Source organism: Chrysemys picta, chromosome 1, assembly GCF_011386835.1.
Source record: "Chrysemys picta bellii isolate R12L10 chromosome 1, ASM1138683v2, whole genome shotgun sequence".
NCBI lineage: Eukaryota > Metazoa > Chordata > Testudines > Emydidae > Chrysemys > Chrysemys picta.
This window is the reverse complement of record NC_088791.1, coordinates 233,648,366-233,670,042: the sequence shown is the minus strand read 5'-3', so window position 1 is coordinate 233,670,042 and position 21,677 is coordinate 233,648,366. Positions and strand designations below refer to the sequence as shown.

At 39.2% G+C, this 21,677-nt stretch overlaps 1 protein-coding gene across 3 annotated transcripts in view; it reads right to left on the bottom strand.

Annotated features, from left to right (window-relative positions):
* Positions 1-21,677, bottom strand: part of OCA2 (OCA2 melanosomal transmembrane protein) — a 351,992-nt gene that overhangs the window by 262,809 nt on the left and 67,506 nt on the right. Inside the window, exon 1 of one of the 3 annotated variants that reach the window (XM_065580824.1) lies at positions 13,890-13,982. The exons of 1 other annotated variant lie outside the window; for it this stretch is intronic. Coding sequence is in view for 1 of the 2 variants with exons in the window: in XM_065580823.1 (XP_065436895.1) it covers positions 3,519-3,604 (86 nt within the window). In the remaining variant the exon portion in view is untranslated. Of the gene's footprint in view, positions 1-3,518; positions 3,669-13,889; positions 13,983-21,677 lie in introns of those variants that run through there. One more of the 3 variants, XM_065580823.1, reaches the window with a different exon arrangement.

Here is a 21,677-nt window from a genome sequence, read left to right as displayed (position 1 = left end):
AAAAGTTTAAAGAAAAAAAACTCCATGTTTTTGAGAGCTTGAGCCCTCATTTAACTCAACCACAGTCTAAAAGTATTGTTTCAAACCCTATAGTTTTTACAAAATAAAATCCATAATCATAATAAAAATATTATTGGGATTTATAATTTTAGGCTCATTTAACATTAACAATATCTTCTAACTATGCATTCCTAGCAGAAATTTTCACCAGAAGTTGAAATGTTTAGTTACAATTCTGATGGCAGGATGAAGTTTCTTGTGTTCTGCCAATATTTGACAAGGGCAAATGGGATGACCCAGGTAATTATAAGCATGCCAGCCTGGCCTTAATCGCAGGCAAAACAATGGAGTGGCTAATACAGTTCAATTAATAAAGAATTAAAGGAGGGTAATATAATTAATGCCAATCAACATCAGTTTATGGAAAATAGATCCTGTCAAACTAACTTGATATTTTTTTTAATGAGATTACAAATTTGTTTGGTAAAGGTAATAGTATTGATGTGATCTACTTGGACTTCTATAAGGCATTTGACTTGGTACTGCTTGACAGACCTTTGATTAAAAAAATAGTATGAAACAAAATGAACCTGACACACATTAAATAGATTAAAAACTAGCTATATGACAGGTCTCAACATCTAATTGTAAATAGGGAATCACTATTGAGTGGGTGTGTTTCTAGTCAAGTCCCACAGGTATTGATTTTTGACCCTACACAATTTAATATTTTTAGCAATGACCTGTGTTACCTAGCAGCTATGTGTTCTTGGGGAACCAGAGTGCAGTACCCAGCCTGTCTGACTCACAAAAGACATCCTCCGACCCCAGCCTCTGCTTGAACCAAAGCCGATCAGAAGAAAGACTTACAAAAAGCAATGAAAAGGCAGTGGGAGACACACCTAAACCCCTGGGATAAGGATGACAGGATTAAGGAAACTCCCCTCGCCTCATTTGCATCGAAGATGGGACAAGGAGGCATCTCCATTCGCATACAGAATGGAGAACAGAGATTCCAAGGCAAGAACTGCATGGAATTCTGGGACCAGAAAATCAGGGAAGCACTGCATGATGGGGGATCTCTGCTCCAGATGTTAATGAAAACCCACACCTGCACACACCCAGCTCAGTAGTTATTAGACCAATTCTAGTAATAAATCCTTTATTGGTATCCAAAATAGTGAAGCTCCCTAATTGCATTGTGAGCTCCCTCCAAGGAACACCGCCCATAGCCAGGAATGATCAGCTCCCATTGTCTAGCCTGAACAAAACAACTTTGGTATACTCCCATGAGCCATCAGTTTATACATAAACAAATCTAGTATTCTCCCTTGAACCATTGTTGTTTCTCTACAAAAACACCTACCCATGCTCAAGTGTTCTGATGCCTGAATCCAAAATCTGCATCAGTTCCATTCTCTCTCTCTCTCTCTCTCTCTCCACCCCTCCCCCTCTCCCTCATGGGTGTCTTTTGGTTTCCTCATTTGCTCTGCAGCAACGCTCCTCATACCTAAGCTAAAAGATCCCTGCAGTGCTCAAAAATCCTGTTTCAAAGTGGTAGCCGTGTTAGTCTGTATCAGCAAAAAGAACAGGAGTACTTGTGGCACCTTAGAGACTAACACATTTATTTGGGCATAAGCTTTTGTGGGCTAAAACCCACTTCATCGGATGCATGCAGTGGAAAATACAGTAGGAAGATATGTAGAGAACATGAAAAAATGGGTGTTGCCATACCAACTCTAAGGAGACTAATCAATTAAGGTGGGCTATTACCAGCAGGAGAAAAAAAACTTTTGTAGTGATAATCAGGATGGCCCATTTCAAACAGTTGACAAGAAGGTGTGAGTAATAGTAGGGTAAAATTAGCATGGGGAAATAGTTTTTACTTTGTGTAATGGCCCATCCACTCCCAGTCTTTATTCAAGCCTAATTTAATGGTGTCCAGTTTGCAAATTAATTCCAATTCTGCAGTTTCTCATTGGAGTCTGTTTTTGAAGTATTAAGTCACAATTCTCCAACAACAAAAAAAGACACCATTGGGAGGGAATTTGCAGCAGGAAGAAGCAGAGCTCCGTATGAGAACACAAGTAGTACATTGATAGAATTACAGAACTACCCCACCCAAAGAGTAACCCTAATAAATGAGCATACCCCAAAGTAACGAACAAAGCTGGTAACAGCTGGAATAAAACGTAAAATAATCACTGATGAAGTTTGCAGATGACACAAAGATTGGGGGAAATGATAAATAATGAAGAGGACAGGTCACTTACATAGAGTTATCTGGATCATTTGGTAAGCTGGGCACAAGCAAACAAAATATTCTTTTTAATACAGCCATATGTAAATCTATACATCTTGGAACAGGCCCTATGTACAGGATGGGGGACTCTATCCTGGGAAGCAGTGACTGTAAAAGTTTTGGAGGTCATGGTGGATAATCAGGTGAACACGAGCTTTAGCTGTAATGCCATAGCCAAAAGAGCTAAGATGATCCTTGGGTACATAAACAGGGGAGTCTCAAGTAGGAGTAGGAAGGTTGTAGTTCCTCTGTATTTGGCACTGGTATGACTATTGTTAGAATATTGTGTCCAGTTCTGGTGTCCACAATTCAAGAAGACTGGTGATAAATTGGAGCGAGTTCAGAGAAGAGCCAGAAGAATGGTTAAAGGATTGAAAACATGCCATAGAGTGATAGACTCAAGGAGCTCAGACTGTTTAGCTTAACAAAAAAAAGAAGGTTGAGGGCTGACTTGATCATAGTCTATAACTGCCTACATGAGGAACAAATATTTGATCATGGGCTCTTCAATCTAGCGACAAAGGTATAACAAGATCCAGTGGCTGAAAGCTGAAGCTTGACCAAATTCAGACTAAAAATAAGTTGTACATTTTTAACAAAGAGTAACTAAACATTGGAGCAACTTACAAAAGGGTTGTGATACATTCCCCATCTCTGGGGATTTTAAAATCAAGATTGGATGTTTTTCTAAAAGATCTGGTCTACTTCAAACAGGAATTATTTTGGCAAAGTTGTATGGTCTGAGTTTCATAGACAGTCTAGATGATCACAGTGGTCCCTCCTGCCCATACAATTTAATAATCCATGATCAGGAATTCATAAACTCATTTTATAATATAATACAAAAAAATGATTAACTGCTTCTCCTGTAAAATAGCACACTGGAACTTGGGGCACAATGATAAAGTTCAATCAAAAAGACAGAGTGTGGTGTGAGTTATGTATTGCTAAGGTTTACATGTGGCATTAACAATCTCCACAATGACACATGCTACCATGTTATAATAAAGAAATTAAAATCTGAAATTAGTAGCCAGAAAACAGTCTACAAATGATCCCATTGTCTTTTGCTAATGGTTTATTATCTAGAACTTCTTATCCACACTACTTAGATTAAATTTATTTCTCACTGACCATTCTGCTCCTTTAAAAAAAATACCACATGGAAAGAGGCTTATAACTGGATAATCTGATAGTAGACATATACAATACATACCTAAAACAGAGACATCTTCCGGACTTAGTCCCCAGTCCTACAATTTGATCCACACAGCAGACCCTTACACCCACACATTTTCCCATGAGTTAATGGGGCTGTGTAAAAGAGCAGGAATCCATCAGGAACTGCTGGATCGCAGACATTTTCATTGTAAGGAATTAGGATACCTCCTCCACAGAATGAGATCCTCCTGCTTTAAACAGTAGATATTTCTATTTAGAAATAAAGGTCCAGATCCTCAGCTGGTGTAAACAGTGTAAACTCCAGTCTAGTGTGGGGCCACTTCTACTCCCATGCAGGTGGACAGGAAGTGGACAAAGCCTTGGTTCCAGCACCACAATGCATCAGCCAGCTCCGCTGAGCAGGTGTGAAGGGGAAAGTAATCTGCACTGTCTTACTTCCCATCCTGGAGAACGAGGGATGCAAGGACTGAATTGTAACTCAAAGTGCTACATGCTGCTCCTTACTCAGGGCACACAGTAAAACCATCATCTACCCCTAAGTGAGTAACCAACATACAAGGAAACTGAAAGGGAAAGGGACAGCAACAAGTGTAACCAAAAGAAGGGTAAAAGCGATGTAAGAAGGTAAAGCTACTTCATCTTACCCATTCATATTGGTTACATTAGATCTGATGTACCCTACCCTTCCTCTCCCTCAACATGTAACATCCTCACTTACTGGTGTGTAAGCTGCATTGTTTAAGTCACCTTTGAATTTCACTCTAGCTTCAAGTAACTGCCAAAAAAAAAAATGACCTATGTGTTGAAACTGGAAATCTTTCTTCAGAACAAAACAGTATTGTTTATGACAATAAAAATGTGGGAAAAGTAAGGGAAACACAAGCATAGAAAAGAGCAATGGAAAAACATCAAGCTTGGTGAATCAGAAGACCCCACACTCTAATGAGGTTATGGGTCTAATCAGAGTGAGAGAGGTACAAACTATAAAACAAATAAGAGCATAAAGAAACCATAAAGGTGGAAAGTTTTAGAGAGAAAAATTTATAGAGGAGAAAAGTTAGAAAATCATCATGAAGGATGATGTGGACTAGGCAGCAATAATTACGTGTGAAATTCATGCCAGTATGGAGGTCTAGTACAAGGCCCTCTACACCTCTAAAACCCCCATACAATGGCTGTCTTAGGGGTTGGTCTCACACATACAGCACTGAAGGTTCATTTAGGGTCAAGACAGGTGGTCTGGGAGTGAGCTCTGGGAAGTACCACTGATCCATGTTTATGCAGATTCATTGACCCTGGTGCCCCCTCTTCTTGTGGCCTGTGGCAAACAGGACATTTACAGTAGCCCAAAAACTATCAGCAGCAGTTTAGGTGTATCCCTCCCTACCCACTGGCTAGCCCTGCGCAACTGTGGCATGGACTTATTTGGGGGGGGAAATCAGTGTGCTGAACTTTAAACCCTGGAGTCAGTTTGCACTTAGAGGGTTATCTTCACAATTGAATGGGCTAGAAACTTAGGGCCAGATCCTCAGCTGTAATGAACTCAGCTTACGTTCAGCACAGGTGAAGAGACAGCAGAGCAGGGGTGAAGGTGCCTGACGAGCACTTCCCCATTCCCACAGTTCTGGGCGCGCACACACACACACACACACACACATCCTAACTAAGAGAAGCTGGTAGACATAAAATATAATTAGAGAGAGAGAATACACCATTTTAATTTCAGCTTCATCCAAAACGTAAGGGGACATAAACAACAGATAATACAAATAGAGAAAAAACATTTTCATGCTTCAAAGATGCTATTACAAGCAATGAAGAGTAAACAACAAATCAATAGCCACGAGGAAAAAAACTCTGACAGTGTCCTTTCCAGTGACTACAAAACACTAGCAATATGGAAAGATCCCTCTCACATACAGGTTTCAGAAAAGAAAAGTATAGCCTGCCTCAAGTATAACTGTAACTACTGTCAAGTATTCAAGCTTCTCTTCCAGCATTTATTCTCAACACATTCACAGTGCAGCTGGGAATGTTGTTATTAATTAAGAGACAAACTGTTCTCCAGACAGAAAATTGTATTCTTAACCCTTTGGCAGCTGCTGAGAGCTGAGCATACAGGTTCGGGCTGTGGGGGAGAGGGATGTACCATTTGTTGTGCTTCTGACTGATGAAGAGAAGCCTACTTTTTATGAGCCAGTTCCTGACAGAGATCATACTTCATAATCACTGATATTACAAACACACAGTGTCTGGCTGTTTCCATGGGAACCCAGAAAATTGACTGACATGGTCAGTGGAAAGAACTCTCCACCTCACAATTGATGCTACAAGTAATGCAAATGCTGCAAAGTCATTCGGAAGTCTGCAGCAGGAATTTTCAGGGCTGAATCATGCTTTCTCATGGAAAAGCTGATGGGTAGGGTATAGGAGGCAGGGCTCACCAGCAGTCTCGCAGAGCCTGGGGGACCAAATGGGAGGCCAGGACATCTGCACAGAACCTCTGGTCCCCGCAGCACCCTATTATTATGCCCCCGCCCTAATGTGAGTGAATGAACAATTCTGATTTGGTAGTATTTTACATCTACGTTGCAGAGGTAGTGGAGAATCAAGCCTAGCTGCTCCCTCCTTCCACATCTCATTCTAATTGCTTTGGGGGAAAGGATTCTCTTTCCCTGTCCTCTCCACTGCCCTCTCATGGCTATAAGGAGGGATAAGGAAGAGTAGCTCCCATTTGTTTGTTGAGAACTCCTCATACTACGCTGCATGTATTACAGGAGTGGACATCTTCCAAAGCCCACTTAAGTCATTGGGAGTCTTTCCATTGGTTTCAATGGACTTTGGATCAAGCCTGTGAGAGAAGCTCAAGAATCTCCTCTTAGAACATGCTCCTATCTATCTGAGTTTCTACACTTATGCACCATCAGACATACTGTGGAACACTCTCCTGCAAAGTCTTTCCTAGACCCAAGGTAAAGTTACACTGTACTTTCCTTTAAATAATAGGAAAGGGCAAGATTTTGTTCTGGGAATTGCAATGCAAAAAATAGCCAAGTTTTCAAATCTCAGTACACCAAAGCAAAGAATTTGCTGCTAAAAGAAGCTTCTCCTTAAACATATTGACAAAACCAGAGGGCGGAAATCAGACCACACGTGCTGCTGTTAGCTGACAAACACTGCTAAATTAATCACTAGCGATGGTAGGCACCTAATTATTTAGTCTGACATTGAAAAGAGATTAATCATTCCACACAGTGCAATACATTTCTCTTCCCTATAAGATAACGTATATATTTTAAACACCAGTTAATATAATGCTTCACATGCCGTCTGTTAAGCAGCTGCATTACGTACCAGTAAAATAGGGATTTCTATGACAATGGAAAATAATGATAATTTTCACTTCTATGGAAAGGAACCAGCCAGAATTGGAGAAGGGGTGAATTTGCAAGCAAGAATGTCAACGGTTTTGAAAAAGACTCCTTGAAAATGACACCAGATAAAACACATTTACAGCAAAACTGCTTCAGAAAAAGTTAGAATGCTTCAGCATATCAGTTATATCTAAGGCCCTCAGAGAAGCCACAGAGGTGGCTTATTAAAAGAAGCATAGAAATACAAAAGAACCAAGATATGTTTTTCTGAATAATAATTGTAAAGTCAATAAAACTTTAAGCAGGACTTATTGGAGGATAAGCCCTGGGGTAGAGAGACAGAAGATACGGTAATTAATCAAGCAAGAATCCAGTGACAAATGCAGGCCTGTTATTCTTTAGTTATACATTTTGAAGCAACTACAAAACCTTTTTCAGAGCACACGTAATTTGACTCAATAGAGAATATTTGTCCTTACACCAAGTCATATGTACTAGAATAATTATTGGTTTGGGGAACTGTGAGATTGTTTAAAATATATTTGTATAATATAGCCACAATCTATCATGTTATCAAAGTAAAAACTTGGGACCTTTTTTAAAAAAAGTTAAGTAAATGCTAAACATATTCTTCCATCCATATTCATAAAATCTATTTAATGACTGTGGCTGTGTTGAAAAAATTACGCTGCCCCACCCTACAGCAATTGTTTAAATTAACTGTTGCTCCTTTGATACATCTCATGTCTATCTCTCTATCATGTCTGAGCCACAGTGGTTTCACTTACACCACAGAAAATCTAAACTATTTTGTTGGCAAGATTACCCAGTGTAAAAGCAGTCTGATCAATTGACACGTTAAGAGTAGAGGAAAGAAGTGCCATCTTGACAGCTCACATCTCTAAGTGGGCTCCAGACAGTTTTTAATGACCACTTTAAGTATGTCACTAAATCAGCAAATAACCTGTTGACTCTTTAAAAGCATGTACCATTAAGATGTCAAAAAAGTTTAGCAATGAAGGCATTTTTTTATATACTGTGTTGTTTTCTCTTTGGCAATTTGTACGGAGTAATTTCCCTTTATCCAGTAATGACTGGGATGCCCAAAATGCACAAAGGTGTTGGAGCTGCCAACTGCTGACCAGATATTACAGAAGATATAACCAATCAGAGAATTCCCCATCCAGTAGCTGGACTGTAAATGTACCTTGCACATCACTGCAGCTGAGACTCAAACCAGAATCCCCATGTAAGACAAAGGAAGAAACAATTGATCAAAAAGGAAGCATCCCCTAGAAAGAAACAATAAGAACTGGGCTGGACTTATCCCAGCTGGAAATCATTCCTTGTGTACAACACACACACACACACACACACAGCTTGATTCACTTCTGTAGGTGCAATTTGCCTTCCAGCACATCACACAAGGGCAGCTGTGCCACTGGAAGTATTTGCCTAAAGTGGGAGAGAGGAAGTGGTATCACCCCTTCCCTTCATGGAGCATTCTGCTAGGCAAGGCATCTAATAATAATAAATGGAGATATCCTATCTCCTAGAACCGGAAGGGACCTTGAAAGTTCATCGAGTCCAGCCCCCTGCCTTCACTAGCAGGACCAAGTACTGATTTTGCCCCAGATGTGGCACCCTCAAGGATTGAACTCACAACCCTGGGTTTAGCAGGCCAATGCTCAAACCACTGAGCTATCCCTCCCCCCTAAGTCCAGTAACAGCCAGACAGCTAGAAAGCAGGGCAGCTGGATTACTATCATTCTGAGGGCCAGGGATTTGGATGACCAAGCCTGAGATTTTCAGAACTGGAGCCTAGTCTGGATCTGAGTTAGTTGTGATTTAGTTTTGTCATGGCACCATGTTGATAGAATAAATGTCCAGCAGGGATCTAGATATCAGCTGCTACCTTTGCTTGAAGCTTATCATCATATCATCACAAGATTCTTACCTACCATGGCAGGGATCTGTTTTCTCCCTGATGTGAAGGCATGCTTAAACTGCTTATTTAGGAGGTCATCAAGTTCTGGATAAATAACTGGAATAAGGTGAGGCTGACCTCTCTGAAGAGACACTCCACTGAGGGAGGCTGAGAAGATGGTGTTGAATTCATGGATCTGAACCTGGTCTAATCGGAGTCTGGCTAAGAGGCCTAAATGGACCTTCATTCTTCTTCTGCCCTGTTTGAACCAAGAGAAGAACTTTCAATGAACACAGTACAAAAAAAGCCCACTGTGGAGAGCTACAAAGCTGGAAAGAAAGTGCAGTTGCAGCTTTTTTTCCTCCACCTATTCCTTCAGCAAAGAAAAATTTAGAGGTCTGGGAAAAGCAGATGCCTGGAGCTGAAGCAGAGCAAGAACTGGGGAAGGGAGGAAGGAGGTGACATTTTAGAAGCAGGTGGTGCCAACCGTTCAGCTGTTGACAACTGCCAACAATTTACAAGTGTGTAAGAGGAAGCAGTTGTGTAGATTGGCAGTAGTCCAAATCCAAAACACACATTTCTATGCATCAGATACAGATAACCTGTCAAGAGAAGTTATTCCGAAATGCTACAGGGCACACTGAAAAATGAATCTGCTTTAAGGAAACATTTTCATAACCTTTTAATGCTTGGCTACATATTTAACAACATAACACACTCAAGCAGGGTAACTTTTAAATGCCAGCATCGCCTCTCCTCTGAATTTGCTAAAAGCTTTTAGTTTAACTAAATCTGCTATCATCTTGAATTTATGATAAATTAACACTGATATTCCTCAAAAATTTGATTTTTCAAAAAAATCACACTTCTCAAAGCTAGGAAAGTCATAATAGAATTAATTTTTAATAATTTTACATCTGATGATTCTCTGGCATTGATGAAAGCTCAGATGCTAGGCTTTACTAGGCTGATGGGTACTAATACAAAATAGAAAGAAAAACAGGTTTGTGGAACAACTGAATGTTGTGAACATCTTCTAAAATATGCTGGTCTACAATCATTAAGAAACTGGTAAAACATTATTCTCTCAAACAGGATTAGGAATTAATAATCATGTTAAACCAAACAGACCTAGAGTCCTCACACAATTGTATACCCTGACAAAAATGACAGCTTAGTGAATTTCTAGCTTCTGTTCAAAACATTTGTAAAAAGAAAGAAGCAGAAGAAGAAAGGACAGACTAATGAAGCAGAAAAGGTTAGGAAAAGGAGATCAAGAAAAGAAGAAAAGACAGGCAAAGAAATTGCATGTGAATAAGAAAGGAGAAAAATAAGAGAAAGAATAAGGAAAGAGGAATTTTAAAAATTAGGATTTTCTAGTTGTGCTACCATGAATGAAGAGCAAAGCTAAGCAGTCAACACTATTTAAAGGCTTCCGAGTACATTTGCTACCACAATGGGAAAAGCAGTGCTTTGAGGCCAGATTGTGGCCTCAGCTACAGCACCACAAATACCAATAGAAGTCAATGTAATTACTCTGGATTTCCATTGTTGCAACTGAAAATAGATCTGGCCCTTGCTATTTGAATAGATCTTTCCAATAACTCAAATTGCAGCAGTGCCTTTTGAGGAGTGTGACAATCTGAAGGTTGTCAAGAGGGTCTTGTAATGATATAGAGAATAAGACAGAGAATATATTATTGCCCTTATATAAATCGATGGTACGCCCACATCTTGAATACTGCGTACAGATGTGGTCTCCTCATCTCAAAAAAGATATACTGGCACTAGAAAAGGTTCAGAAAAGGGCAACTGAAATGATTAGGGGTTTGGAACGGGTCCCATATGAGGAGAAATTAAAGAGGCTAGGACTTTTCAGCTTGGAAAACAGGAGACTAAGGGGGGATATGATAGAGGTATATAAAATCATGAGTGATGTGGAGAAAGTAGATAAGGAAAAGTTATTTACTTATTCCCATTATACAAGAACTAGGGGCCATCAAATGAAATTAATGGGCAGCAGGTTTAAAACAAATACAAGGAAGTTCTTCTTCAAACAGCGCACAGTCAACTTGTGGAACTCCTTGCCTGAGGAGGTTGTGAAGGCTAGGACTATAACAGCGTTTAAAAGAGAACTGGATAAATTCATGGAGGTTAAGTCCATTAATGGCTATTAGCCAGGGAATGGTGTCCCTAGCCTCTGATTGTCAGAGGGTGGAGATGGATGGCAGGAGAGAGATCACTTGATCATTACCTGTTAGGTTCACTCCCTCTGGAGCATCTGGCATTGGCCATTGTTGGTAGACAGGATACTGGACTAGATGGACCTTTGGTCTGACCCAGTATGGCTGTTCTTATGGTTTTTTTTTTGTTTTGTTTTTTTTTTTTAAGTCATAAAGGGCTAGATGAGCCATTTAGGCACATCCCTGCACTGCGCATGGTGCAAAGCCATGAAACCTCAGAAGTAGCACCAAAGGCATTCTGCCTTACTGAGAAAATGAACCTGGGGAGTTGTTCTAACACAGAGGAGAGCATGCAAAGCTACTTCCCTTAAAGAAGATAAGTCTACACACACACACACACACACACACACACACACACACACACAAAAACAGTTCTGCTGACTGGTATGTAGGAAGGGCATAGACATGGCTAGCTCTTACATGTAGCATCCTAGCTGGAAGGAGGCTTCTTACTGCTCTCCTTCCCTACTGCACTCACACATCATAGGCAGTGAGAAGCTAGCCTTAAGGTATACACTTCCAAGTGCACCAGAGCTGGCCTTTCCTTTTGACAAGTGCAGTTTGTAGCTACATTTTAGCATTTTAAAAATAAATTGCAGGCATACAGCGGATTACTTGTCACTCTAATGATCTGATTTGCAACTGCAATCAGGTACTTAAGAAGTCCAAGATTCATATCTACATTTCAGTTGCAAGACATACAAACATGGGTAAAAATATTACTGGTGTTAACGGCACCTACAGAATAGAGGCCACTCTTTTGAAATGTTATCCACATAGTTTCTTAAGCATGTATACAAGCTCAAAGGTTGACTGCATTAGAATCAGAATAATGTGAGCACTAGACTTCCTCATATATTACAGGAAGTCTACAAAATACTAGGACAAAATTGTTCCAATAGAACTTGGAATATTAAATTATTTAATATACAAAGACATCTAATGAGCTGACAACATTCATTTTATTTTCAGACTTACATACTCATCTCATTTCTGTTGCAGGTCAACTGCCCAAGCCTGAGAGATAAACAGGAATAATTTATGAAATAAATCTAAAAATGAACCCAAAATAGAAACTGTTGTTCTTTCTATAATGTTCAGTTTAGAATTGCTGCCCTGTGTATTCAGGTTCATGGATTTGGACAGAGTATTACTTTTACCCGCTGTCTTTGTCCCTTAGGAGATCACCTAGAAACGCATTTCTGAGTTCAAAGTGTAATTATTGTATAGAGTCAAAAAAAATTAGTCACACAGATGACAGTCTTACAGAAAACATGTCAACAATATAAACAGATTCCTTGGTTTTAAAGGATGGCTGGCTTTTTTTAATTAGAGTAGGAAGTGAAGTAGAGGGTGGAAGCTGGCAGGAAAAGTCCAACTCTCCCCTCACATCCTTATCAAAAGAAAAAAATACAAAAATTCAAAACCATGCATTTCATATAGTATCATTCACGGGGCGGGATACAAAAACACAACTAAGATAGGCATCATTTTAAAAACTAGCTGTAATTGCAACATTTCTTTAGTTTACTTTTAAAAATTGTAACATTAGTTGTTACAGTTTCTTGTGGCCATAGTCCTTCTCCCTCCCTCCACATGGTACTACAATCTGTGGTCACCACTCGCTATATAGTATCCCAATTAAACTGTAAGTTTGTTGGGACTGGTGACCTTTTCTTTTGTTATTGTAGAACACCATGCACAACTATGTTACTGTAGTATTAGAAAAATGTGAACTCAACAACCTTAGGCCATATTTACTAAAGATGCTGGCTTTCAGAGTTATTAAACTATAACTTAGGCAATGTGCTTCAAGGCATATTCCCATACGTGCTGGAACTAGGGCTGTGGCAGCAGCCCCTGGCTTGAAGTGGTTTCCATCATATACAGGGTTTACAGTTTGGCTCAATGGCTCTCAGCACCCCCACTATACAAATTGTTCCAGCACCTCTGCATATTCCTTCTGCTTTTAAAGGCCTCAGCAGGGAGCAGTGATGGGAAAACCACAGTCTAGGAAGGAGTTATCTAACCTATGTTAATACACTTAGCTATTCAACACAGGTTCCTGATGCAGCGTCAACAGAAGATGAATTTGAAACACGAGATCAGAGTACATAAATTCAATTGACTAGGATCTAAAAAACATCAAGGATAACAAATTATAGAAACCGATGAACATCTTAAGATTTTTGTTTGTTGGTTGCACATTCACAAGAGTTAGGCACTCCCCAAGTTTTCACTTGTCCAGAAAGCAGACAAAAGAGGAGAAGAATTCTAACACTACTTCAGCTTTCTTTTACAACTCTTCTTGAATAATCTCAGACAATTCCCTGTGTAACAACAAGTTCCTACACACCCAAAAGTCAACCATAATAAAAACAAACATCCAGGGTTTGAAGGGGGAAATCCCCTCCTCAATAGGTTGATGATCTTGCCTTGGCAACATAGTATCACATTTCTTAATGTTTCTATCCATTACATTTCAGGATATCAATCAGGCATTTCTTTGCCCCCAGTTGCACAGATGCTAGATTCTCTCAACACAGGCATGCACTGTGTTCGGCTAAGCCTTGTACAGAACTACACTTTAGTTACCCTCTAGTCTCATAAAAACTGGTTTTTGTTCCATCTTGCTCTTGAAATGACAGACTTTTTGACATTCCTCTGCAAGAATATATACATGAAGTGTGATTTATATTGAGGACAACCCTCCCATATCTAAGTTTGAGCTGGATTCACACTTCCCAATCAGTGAGCCTGGGATATCATTAACCGCTGGTAATAGCAGAGATGCACTTCTTGGATTTTTTATGGGACTTTCCCCCAAACAAATAATTATTGATGATTTACAGTAAAATTACCTTTCATAGGGACTCTGCTCAAGCTCCACAGAGATAAGTAGTCTTCCTTGTGCAACAGGCAAGCTGTGGCCTTCTGATTCCAGTCATGAACAATTGCTATTAATTATTTTTAGGGCTGTTGATTAATCACAGTTAACTCATGCGATTAACTCAAAGAAAATAATTGCAATTTTAAAAATTAATCGCGATTAATCTAAATTTTAATCACACTGTTAAACAACAGAATACCAATTTAAATTTATTAAATATTTTGGATATTTTTCTACATTTTCATATATATTGTATTTTGTGTTGTAATTGAGATCAAAGTGTATATTTTTATTAAAAATATTTGCACTGTAAAAATGATAAAACAAATAGTATTTTTCAATTCACCTCATACAAGTACTGTAGTGCAATCTCTTTGTCGTGAAAGTGCAACTTACAAATGTAGATTTTTTTTTGTTACATAACTGCATTCAAAAATGAAACAATATAAAACTTCACAGCCTACAAGTCCACTCAGATCTACTTCTTGTTCAGCCAATCATTAAGACAAACAACTTTGTTTACATTTACAGGAGATAATGCTGCCCTATTATTTACAGTGTCACCAGAAAGTGAGAACAAGTATTTGCATAGCACTTTTGTAGCCAGCATTGCAAGGTATTTATGTGCCAGATATGCTAGATATTCGTATGCCCCTTCATGCTTCAGCCACCATTCCAGAGGACATGCTTCCATGCTGACGCTCATTAAAAAAATGTGTTAATTAAATTTGTGACTGAACTCCTTGGGGGAGAATTGTATGTCCCCTTCTCTGTTTTATCCAGAACACTTTCACTGCAGATTTCACAAAACGCAAAGAAGGTACCAATGTGAGATTTCTAAAGATAGCTACAGCACTCGATCCAAGGTTTAAGAATCTGAAGTGCCATCCAAAATCGGAGAGGGACAAGGTGTGGAGCATGCTTTCAAAAGTATTAAAAGAGCAGCACTCCAATGCGGAAACTACAGAACCCAAACCACCAAAAAAGAAAATCAACCTTCTGCTGGTGGCATCTGACTCAGATAATGAAAATGAACACACTGCTTTGGATCGTTATCAATCAGAACCCATCATCAGCATGGATACATGTCCTCTGGAATGGTGGTGGAAGCAGGAAGGGACATCTGAATTCTTTAACGCATCTGGTACATAAATAACTTGCAACGTCGGCTACAACAGTGCCATGAGAATGCCTGTTCTCACTTTCAGGTGAGATTTTAAACAAGAAGCTGGCAGCATTATCTCCTCAAAATGTAAACAAACTTGTTTGCCTGAGTGATTGGCTGAACAAGAAGTAGGACTGAGTGGACTTGCAGGCTCTAAAGTTTTCCATTGTTTTATTTTTGAATACAGTTTTTTTTTTTTACATAATTCTACATTTGTAAGTTCAACTTTCATGCACTACAGTACTTGTATTAGGTGAATTGAAAAATACTATTTATTTAGGTTTTTTTTTTTTACAGTAAAAATTTGTAATCTAAATATAAAGTGAGAACTGTACACTTTGTATTCGGTGTTTTAATTGAATTCAATATATTTGAAAATGTAGAAAACATCCAAAAATATTTAAATAAATGGTATTCTATTAACAGTGTGATTAAACATGCGATTAATTTTTTAATTGTGCGATTAATCGCGATTAATTTTTTTAATCGCTTGACAGCTCTATTATTATTATTTGTACTGCAGTAGTGCCAAGAAGCCCCAATTGAGATCAGAGCCCTGTTGTGCTGTGCAATGTACATACACATGAGAAAGGACAGCCTCTGCCCCACCAGTGTTACAATAAAACAAAACTTCTGTACATTAATAGTAGTTTAGTCAAACAAGGCCTATCCAGGGAACATCTGCTGTCCCCCTCGCCATGCCGGGGCAGGGAGACCAAGTGAGACACACCACAGTTAAAAATGTCAGAGGTTTGCTGCTGACTAAGCAAGGGGATTCCATGACACGAGATCTGCAGAAACGTACGACAGTGCAAGCTCGTTTATAATTTTTTTCTACTAAAGTGGCAGAAGGCTCCAGCCTGCTGAACAAAAATAGAAAGACACTGAATGGAGCAGCAGATTCTCACACTGCAATACATTACAGCAGCCTGCAGATTGGGGTATGCTGAGAAGAAGCAGAATTAGGTACTAAAAATCTCTTCTATTGGGCCCATCATGAAAGAGGCACAGTAGGGCACAGTAATAGCTTGGACAGAGCAGTTCAGTGGAATATACATTTTACTAGAACAAATACCATACCATAATTTTATATTTAAAAAAGAAAAAGAAAAACTTTCTAGGCGATAGGGGGGAGGAATAGCTCAGTGGTTTGAGTATTGGCCTGCTAAACCCAGCGTTGTGAGTTCAATCCTTGAGGGGGCCACCTAGGGATCTGGGGCAAAATCAGTACTTGGTCCTGCTAGTGAAGGCAGGGGGCAGGACTCAATGACCTTTCAAGGTCCCTTCCAGTTCTAGGAGCTAGGATATCTCCATTAATTTATTTTTAGAATTTATTTTATACAGTGCCTGACAAACCTAGTCTATAAGACAACCAGCATTTCATAGTGTTTTGAAAGCATTTTAAACAGGAATTGTATCAAAAGCCTGGCCCTTAGTATGTGTTGAATCAGACAGTTACACAGTTACCTGGTTGTAAACTCCTAAGCATCAAAAAGGTTCAATTAGCTTAAGTCAATAACACCTCAGAAGGGAGTATAATATGTATTTCATATTGCCTTCCGAAAACAGAGCACAAATTAGACCACTGTTTAGCAACAAAGCATAGCCCTCCCAGATCGATCGCATAAAACAATCAGTTCAAACTAGTGCAGAGATGAACAACAACACTGGACTGACAGAGTTGGGCAGGAAATTGTTTTCCCCGTCCTGCACAAATCTGAGACCTGGGGTCAAATCCCTGCTCTGCCTAATCAAGTCCTGGGTTTCCCAAATCAGCCAGAGCAAGGACTTAAACCCAGGCCTCCCACATCACAGTTGAGTAACATTGGCTATTCTATGGTGGGTATTGGTCAATCTCTCCTGTTGGAGCTGTTCCACTTTGTATCAGTAATTAAATATTCATTGGCCCATAGAGCAAGACAGACTCTATAGCCCAGTGGTTAAGGCACTCATTTGGAATGTGGGAGACCTGAGTTCAAGGGACTGATTTGGAGATCTCAGAACCCATTCAGACATTTGAACCCAGGTAACTTGCATGACTGCTCCACTCACCAGGCTATTCTAGAGTGGTGCTCTGGTTTTGACCAGAAATTACATCCTGAACTATCAAATCTTTTCTCACAAAAGTTTTGTCAAAACTGATCCTTTCTTGCAATAAGTTTTGGTTTAGATGAACCAGCATTTTCCAACAGAAAACTGACTCATCGAAAAATTCCTGACTGGCTGTACTGACAAAGAGCTCTTTAAAATGTGCTTCCAGGCCAATGGGCTGAAGGAGATATTCCAATAGGGTGTGCTATGGCAGTCAGGCTGGGGGATACCCTGACAACAGGAACTGGAGGGAGAGAGCTGACTGGATGCTCTACACAGAAGAGCAACAATGTAACATAAGAAGAAGAAAGTATCCAGATGCAAAACAAAAGAAGTCCCCCAGATTAACATAATTAGGCATTGAGCTCATGAGTTGTTATACATGGGTGGTCACTTGCATTTCTGAGAGCCACAATAAAGTCAATAAGGCTCCGCACAGTCACAGGGGAACCCCCCCCCCCCCCACACACACACACACACACCTTACAGGACTGGGGCCCTAGATAGTAGCAAAATACCAGTATCTGAGCATTTAAAGAAAATAGGTTATGAAATATAAAAAAAAACTGGTTTAAAATAAAGAAAAGGTAACTAATAGAAATATTTTATAAAAATAAAATGCAAGACATATCCACACACAAAAATTTCATTTTTATTACTTTAAGATATATATCTTATAAGGCAGTCAAGTAAGACCAGTGAAGGTACTAAATCTACAAGAATTGCTGCCCCCCACCCCCAAGAGCATTAGCAAAATCACAGGCAAGAAAAAAAATGTTCTTATCCACATTAAATGGATGAGTATTATTGCCACATGTTGAAAGACCAGGCTATGCAACAACAGAAAAGCACTAAACTGAGTAACAAAACTAAAGGACTGTTAGTTAAGGGTGAGGTTTTCTAAAGCATCAGATAGTTAGAAGCACAAATCCCACTGTGCTCCTCACTTCCTTAGGAGCTTTTGCAAATCCCATTGTTATTCATTTATTTATATAGGGCTTGATCCTGCTTCCATTGAAGTCAATGGAAAAACACACTAATTTCTATGCGGAAAGGATTGGGCTCATTGTGAGCCTTGCTACTATTAATGAAGAAGTGGTTGTCACAGGAGTTGGGGTGCAATTCAGACCAGTCAGAGGTTGAATTACCTCATTCCCAGTAACCCTGAGAGCTTCACAATGCCTTGCTGCTGTAGCTCCCAGCCTGGGATGCTCACAGACAGCAACAAGCATGCAGATCACACCCTGAGCATTTGTGTGCTACGCAGTTAGACTTGGTTCAGCACCTTTACCCCAGAAGCCTGACTACAGCCCCACAGTGGCTTCCATCAGCCTTGTTACAACTATCAAGGTGACCCCAACACACTCCCAGTCCTGAATTTTCCCCAAACCATGTTCTGTACAATGTCCAGCCCTCTCCTGGGCAGCTCAGAAAAATAATATGGTTCATTTGTTCCTCTGTCTAGAGACACAAAAATACATCACAACTTATTAACTAAACTGGGGGAAATACACCCTTCCATGTAAACACAGCAGAGCTGGTTTACATTAATAGTAAAACAAGCTTATTTACAAAAGCAGATAGGTTAAGTGATGCCCAGTAAAAGGAATAAAGTTAAAAGAGTTACAAGCCAATACAAGTGAACACACCCATGTAAAAGTCTTGCACCTAATTTAGCAAGAAACAGGCTTTGTTCAAGATGGTCCGTCACCTATATTCAGTTTCCAGATATTTCAACCTGCTCCTTAGTTGAAGAACCCATCTTTCTCAATATGTAAGAGCTCTGTTCCCTAGTGGATGTCTAGTGATGGATGTCAAAGGTGGCATCTGTCCTTGCTTATATCTTCCAAAGTTCAATGACTTTGTTTCAAGAGGCAGAATGACCTCATGTTATTCTTCCTTTCCTGTGGACTTCCCATCCCCTTGCTGATTTGCATGGAAGATAGGACTTCCATTGTTTTTGGTCACCTCTCTCCAATGAGATTAAACAAGCTGCCTTCTCTCCTGTCTGGGAGGGAACCTGTTTCTCCCTGTTTGGCCACAGACTTTAAAGCATAATATAATTAAAGATCCCTATTTCCTCATATAGTGTTAATACACACATTTCATAATGATATTAATCACTAGTGTGACATTAGCTTTCAGAAAAGACCACATTCGATACATTTTTATAATACAGTAATAATGTGTGCAATTAGTTGATTCAATTGCTTGTCACTTGAGATTCATCCCCTATCTTTATAGACAGTAAACTTTTGGAAAGAATTCTTCTGAGGGTTACAGCTTGAATAAACTTTACTTAGAGAGGTAAGAAAGGTGACATGGAGCCTGGTAGTGAAGGAAGCTCCATGCTCTTCCTCTGCTGGTGGTTGACTTCAATGGAGTTACTGTATTTTACACTATCTAAGAATCTGGTTCTTGATATTTCAGAATTAGAAATAGTCTTGGCTATTCGCTTCAAAAAAATTTAACCTATATTGTATTTATGTATGTAATATGAAAACTAGCCACACTTCTTTCTGTACCAAGTCCGGGATAGTCTGTCTTCTAACTAAATAGATTAGAAAGAATATTTCTGAATTTATAATCCTCTTCAATACCGTTATACAACTATGACCAGATTTATAAAGCAACTTTCTGGGTGTATGTTGCTATTTAACCTGTGATCAAAGTAGTAGTTCCCAACAAGCTGAGTTTAAGAATTTCTCTGTGAAAATGCCATCTTTCACTATAACTCCAGCTTCCTTGCATTGGGGCACAAAGACTGCATTTTTCTATGTGCCAAATAGATGTGAGATGAAGATGCTGTTAGAACATGTTCTTATGTTCTAAATGCAAAAATCACATTGTGTTACTTTTACACAGAATACTTATCTTATTTATAAGAGCTGAAAAGCACCTATGCTGCATTCAGTAAGTAAATGGAAATCAATTCTGAACAGTCTGTTTTCTGTATACTAGGAAGTTTTAAAAAAACCACTTATTAACAGTACTCTGGATTTTTACATCTGAGTAAAATTGTATATTTTCTGTAATATTGAAGCATACTTTATACGTTCTACATTTAAAAACAGTTCTCCAGACAACAGAAACTGTTCCGTTTTCACTTTTCCTTTGGATTTACCATTCGTTTTATCAGACATATTCATTAAAATCAGGTTCATGCTTTTCTCTCTAAGAGGTTTACATGATGAAACAGCTGTCAATAAATCCCAAAGAGGATTGAATCTCACATGTCATTGGCATGACAGAGGAGGTAGAGTTGCTCCTATCACTCACTCCTAGAGATTAAAGTCGGGTATATCTGAGGCTGCTTCTTTTTTAAAAAAGTAGCAGGGAAAAAAATCACATTATATAAAAGTACAATAGTGGGCGGAGTAGTAGTTGTAAAACGTTGATTTACAATATGCAGGCAAGCATATTAATTCTGGCTTACATATCCTACAGTAGGCTTATCTACTGCATAACAGTTCCTACTCCAAAGACAAATTCAATGCCTCACCACACACACAAATTCAGTCAAATTGTCAGTATGGATGTGTTACATAAAGACTTTCATGCAAAAGCAGCACCAGAGCTTCATTTCATACTACGGCATCCCAGAAATAACAATGACACTATGAATGGTATGCCAGATGGACCCTGTTTTCTATTCTTACTACTCAGGGAGGGAGAGGGAATAGTTCATTAACCACTAGTGAAACCATCAGCCTCTCCCAGCTGTTTTTGAATTACATTAAAACCACGGACAAGTCAGCTTCTTCGCCGTATCTCTCTAAACTGCGAGTTACCGTAACTACCAAACTGCTTACATTAGCAACAACTCTCCCTATTTCACTCTTGGGAAGATGAACTAGTTGATACCTATCAATAACAAACCACAGATTGGACCTATGGAGGAATTATTGTTTAAATAAAATACTTCATCTTAACAGGTCCATACATCAGAAGTAAAATCACTGTACGTCACTTGGCAGAAATACAGAGCGTAGAAGATATGTGCAAAGAAATAGTGATCAAACTAATGAAACCAGGACCCACCCACCCCCACTTCTGACTCTGACAAGACTGGCCCCCATTCACACTATGGTCACTGATTGATTCATGAGCTACTGTGGATCAGGTTCCACATGGCCACTGGCTGCTGTTGACCCATCTGCACAATTGATTCCAAGTTGCCCATGCAGGCCCATTAGCACATGCTAAACAGAGACGCGCTTGCTTGGGCACTGGCTGTAAGCATTTCGGTACTTCATTCAGCAGCTTTAGCTTTCATAGACTAAATCACTTGAGCTCCTTATGAGTCGTAGTGTTAAAAAAAACAACAACAAAAAACAGAAAAAAATCACAGTTCATAGTGACCCTGTATTTTTTTTTAAATGTGTAGGCTAATTTCATTTCATCTGCACCTATTTTTCAAGTGCTATGTTCAATTTAACATGGATTGCATACCCAATCCTTAAAAACGTGATCATTATTCTGGGAACTTTTGTTATGCTAAGG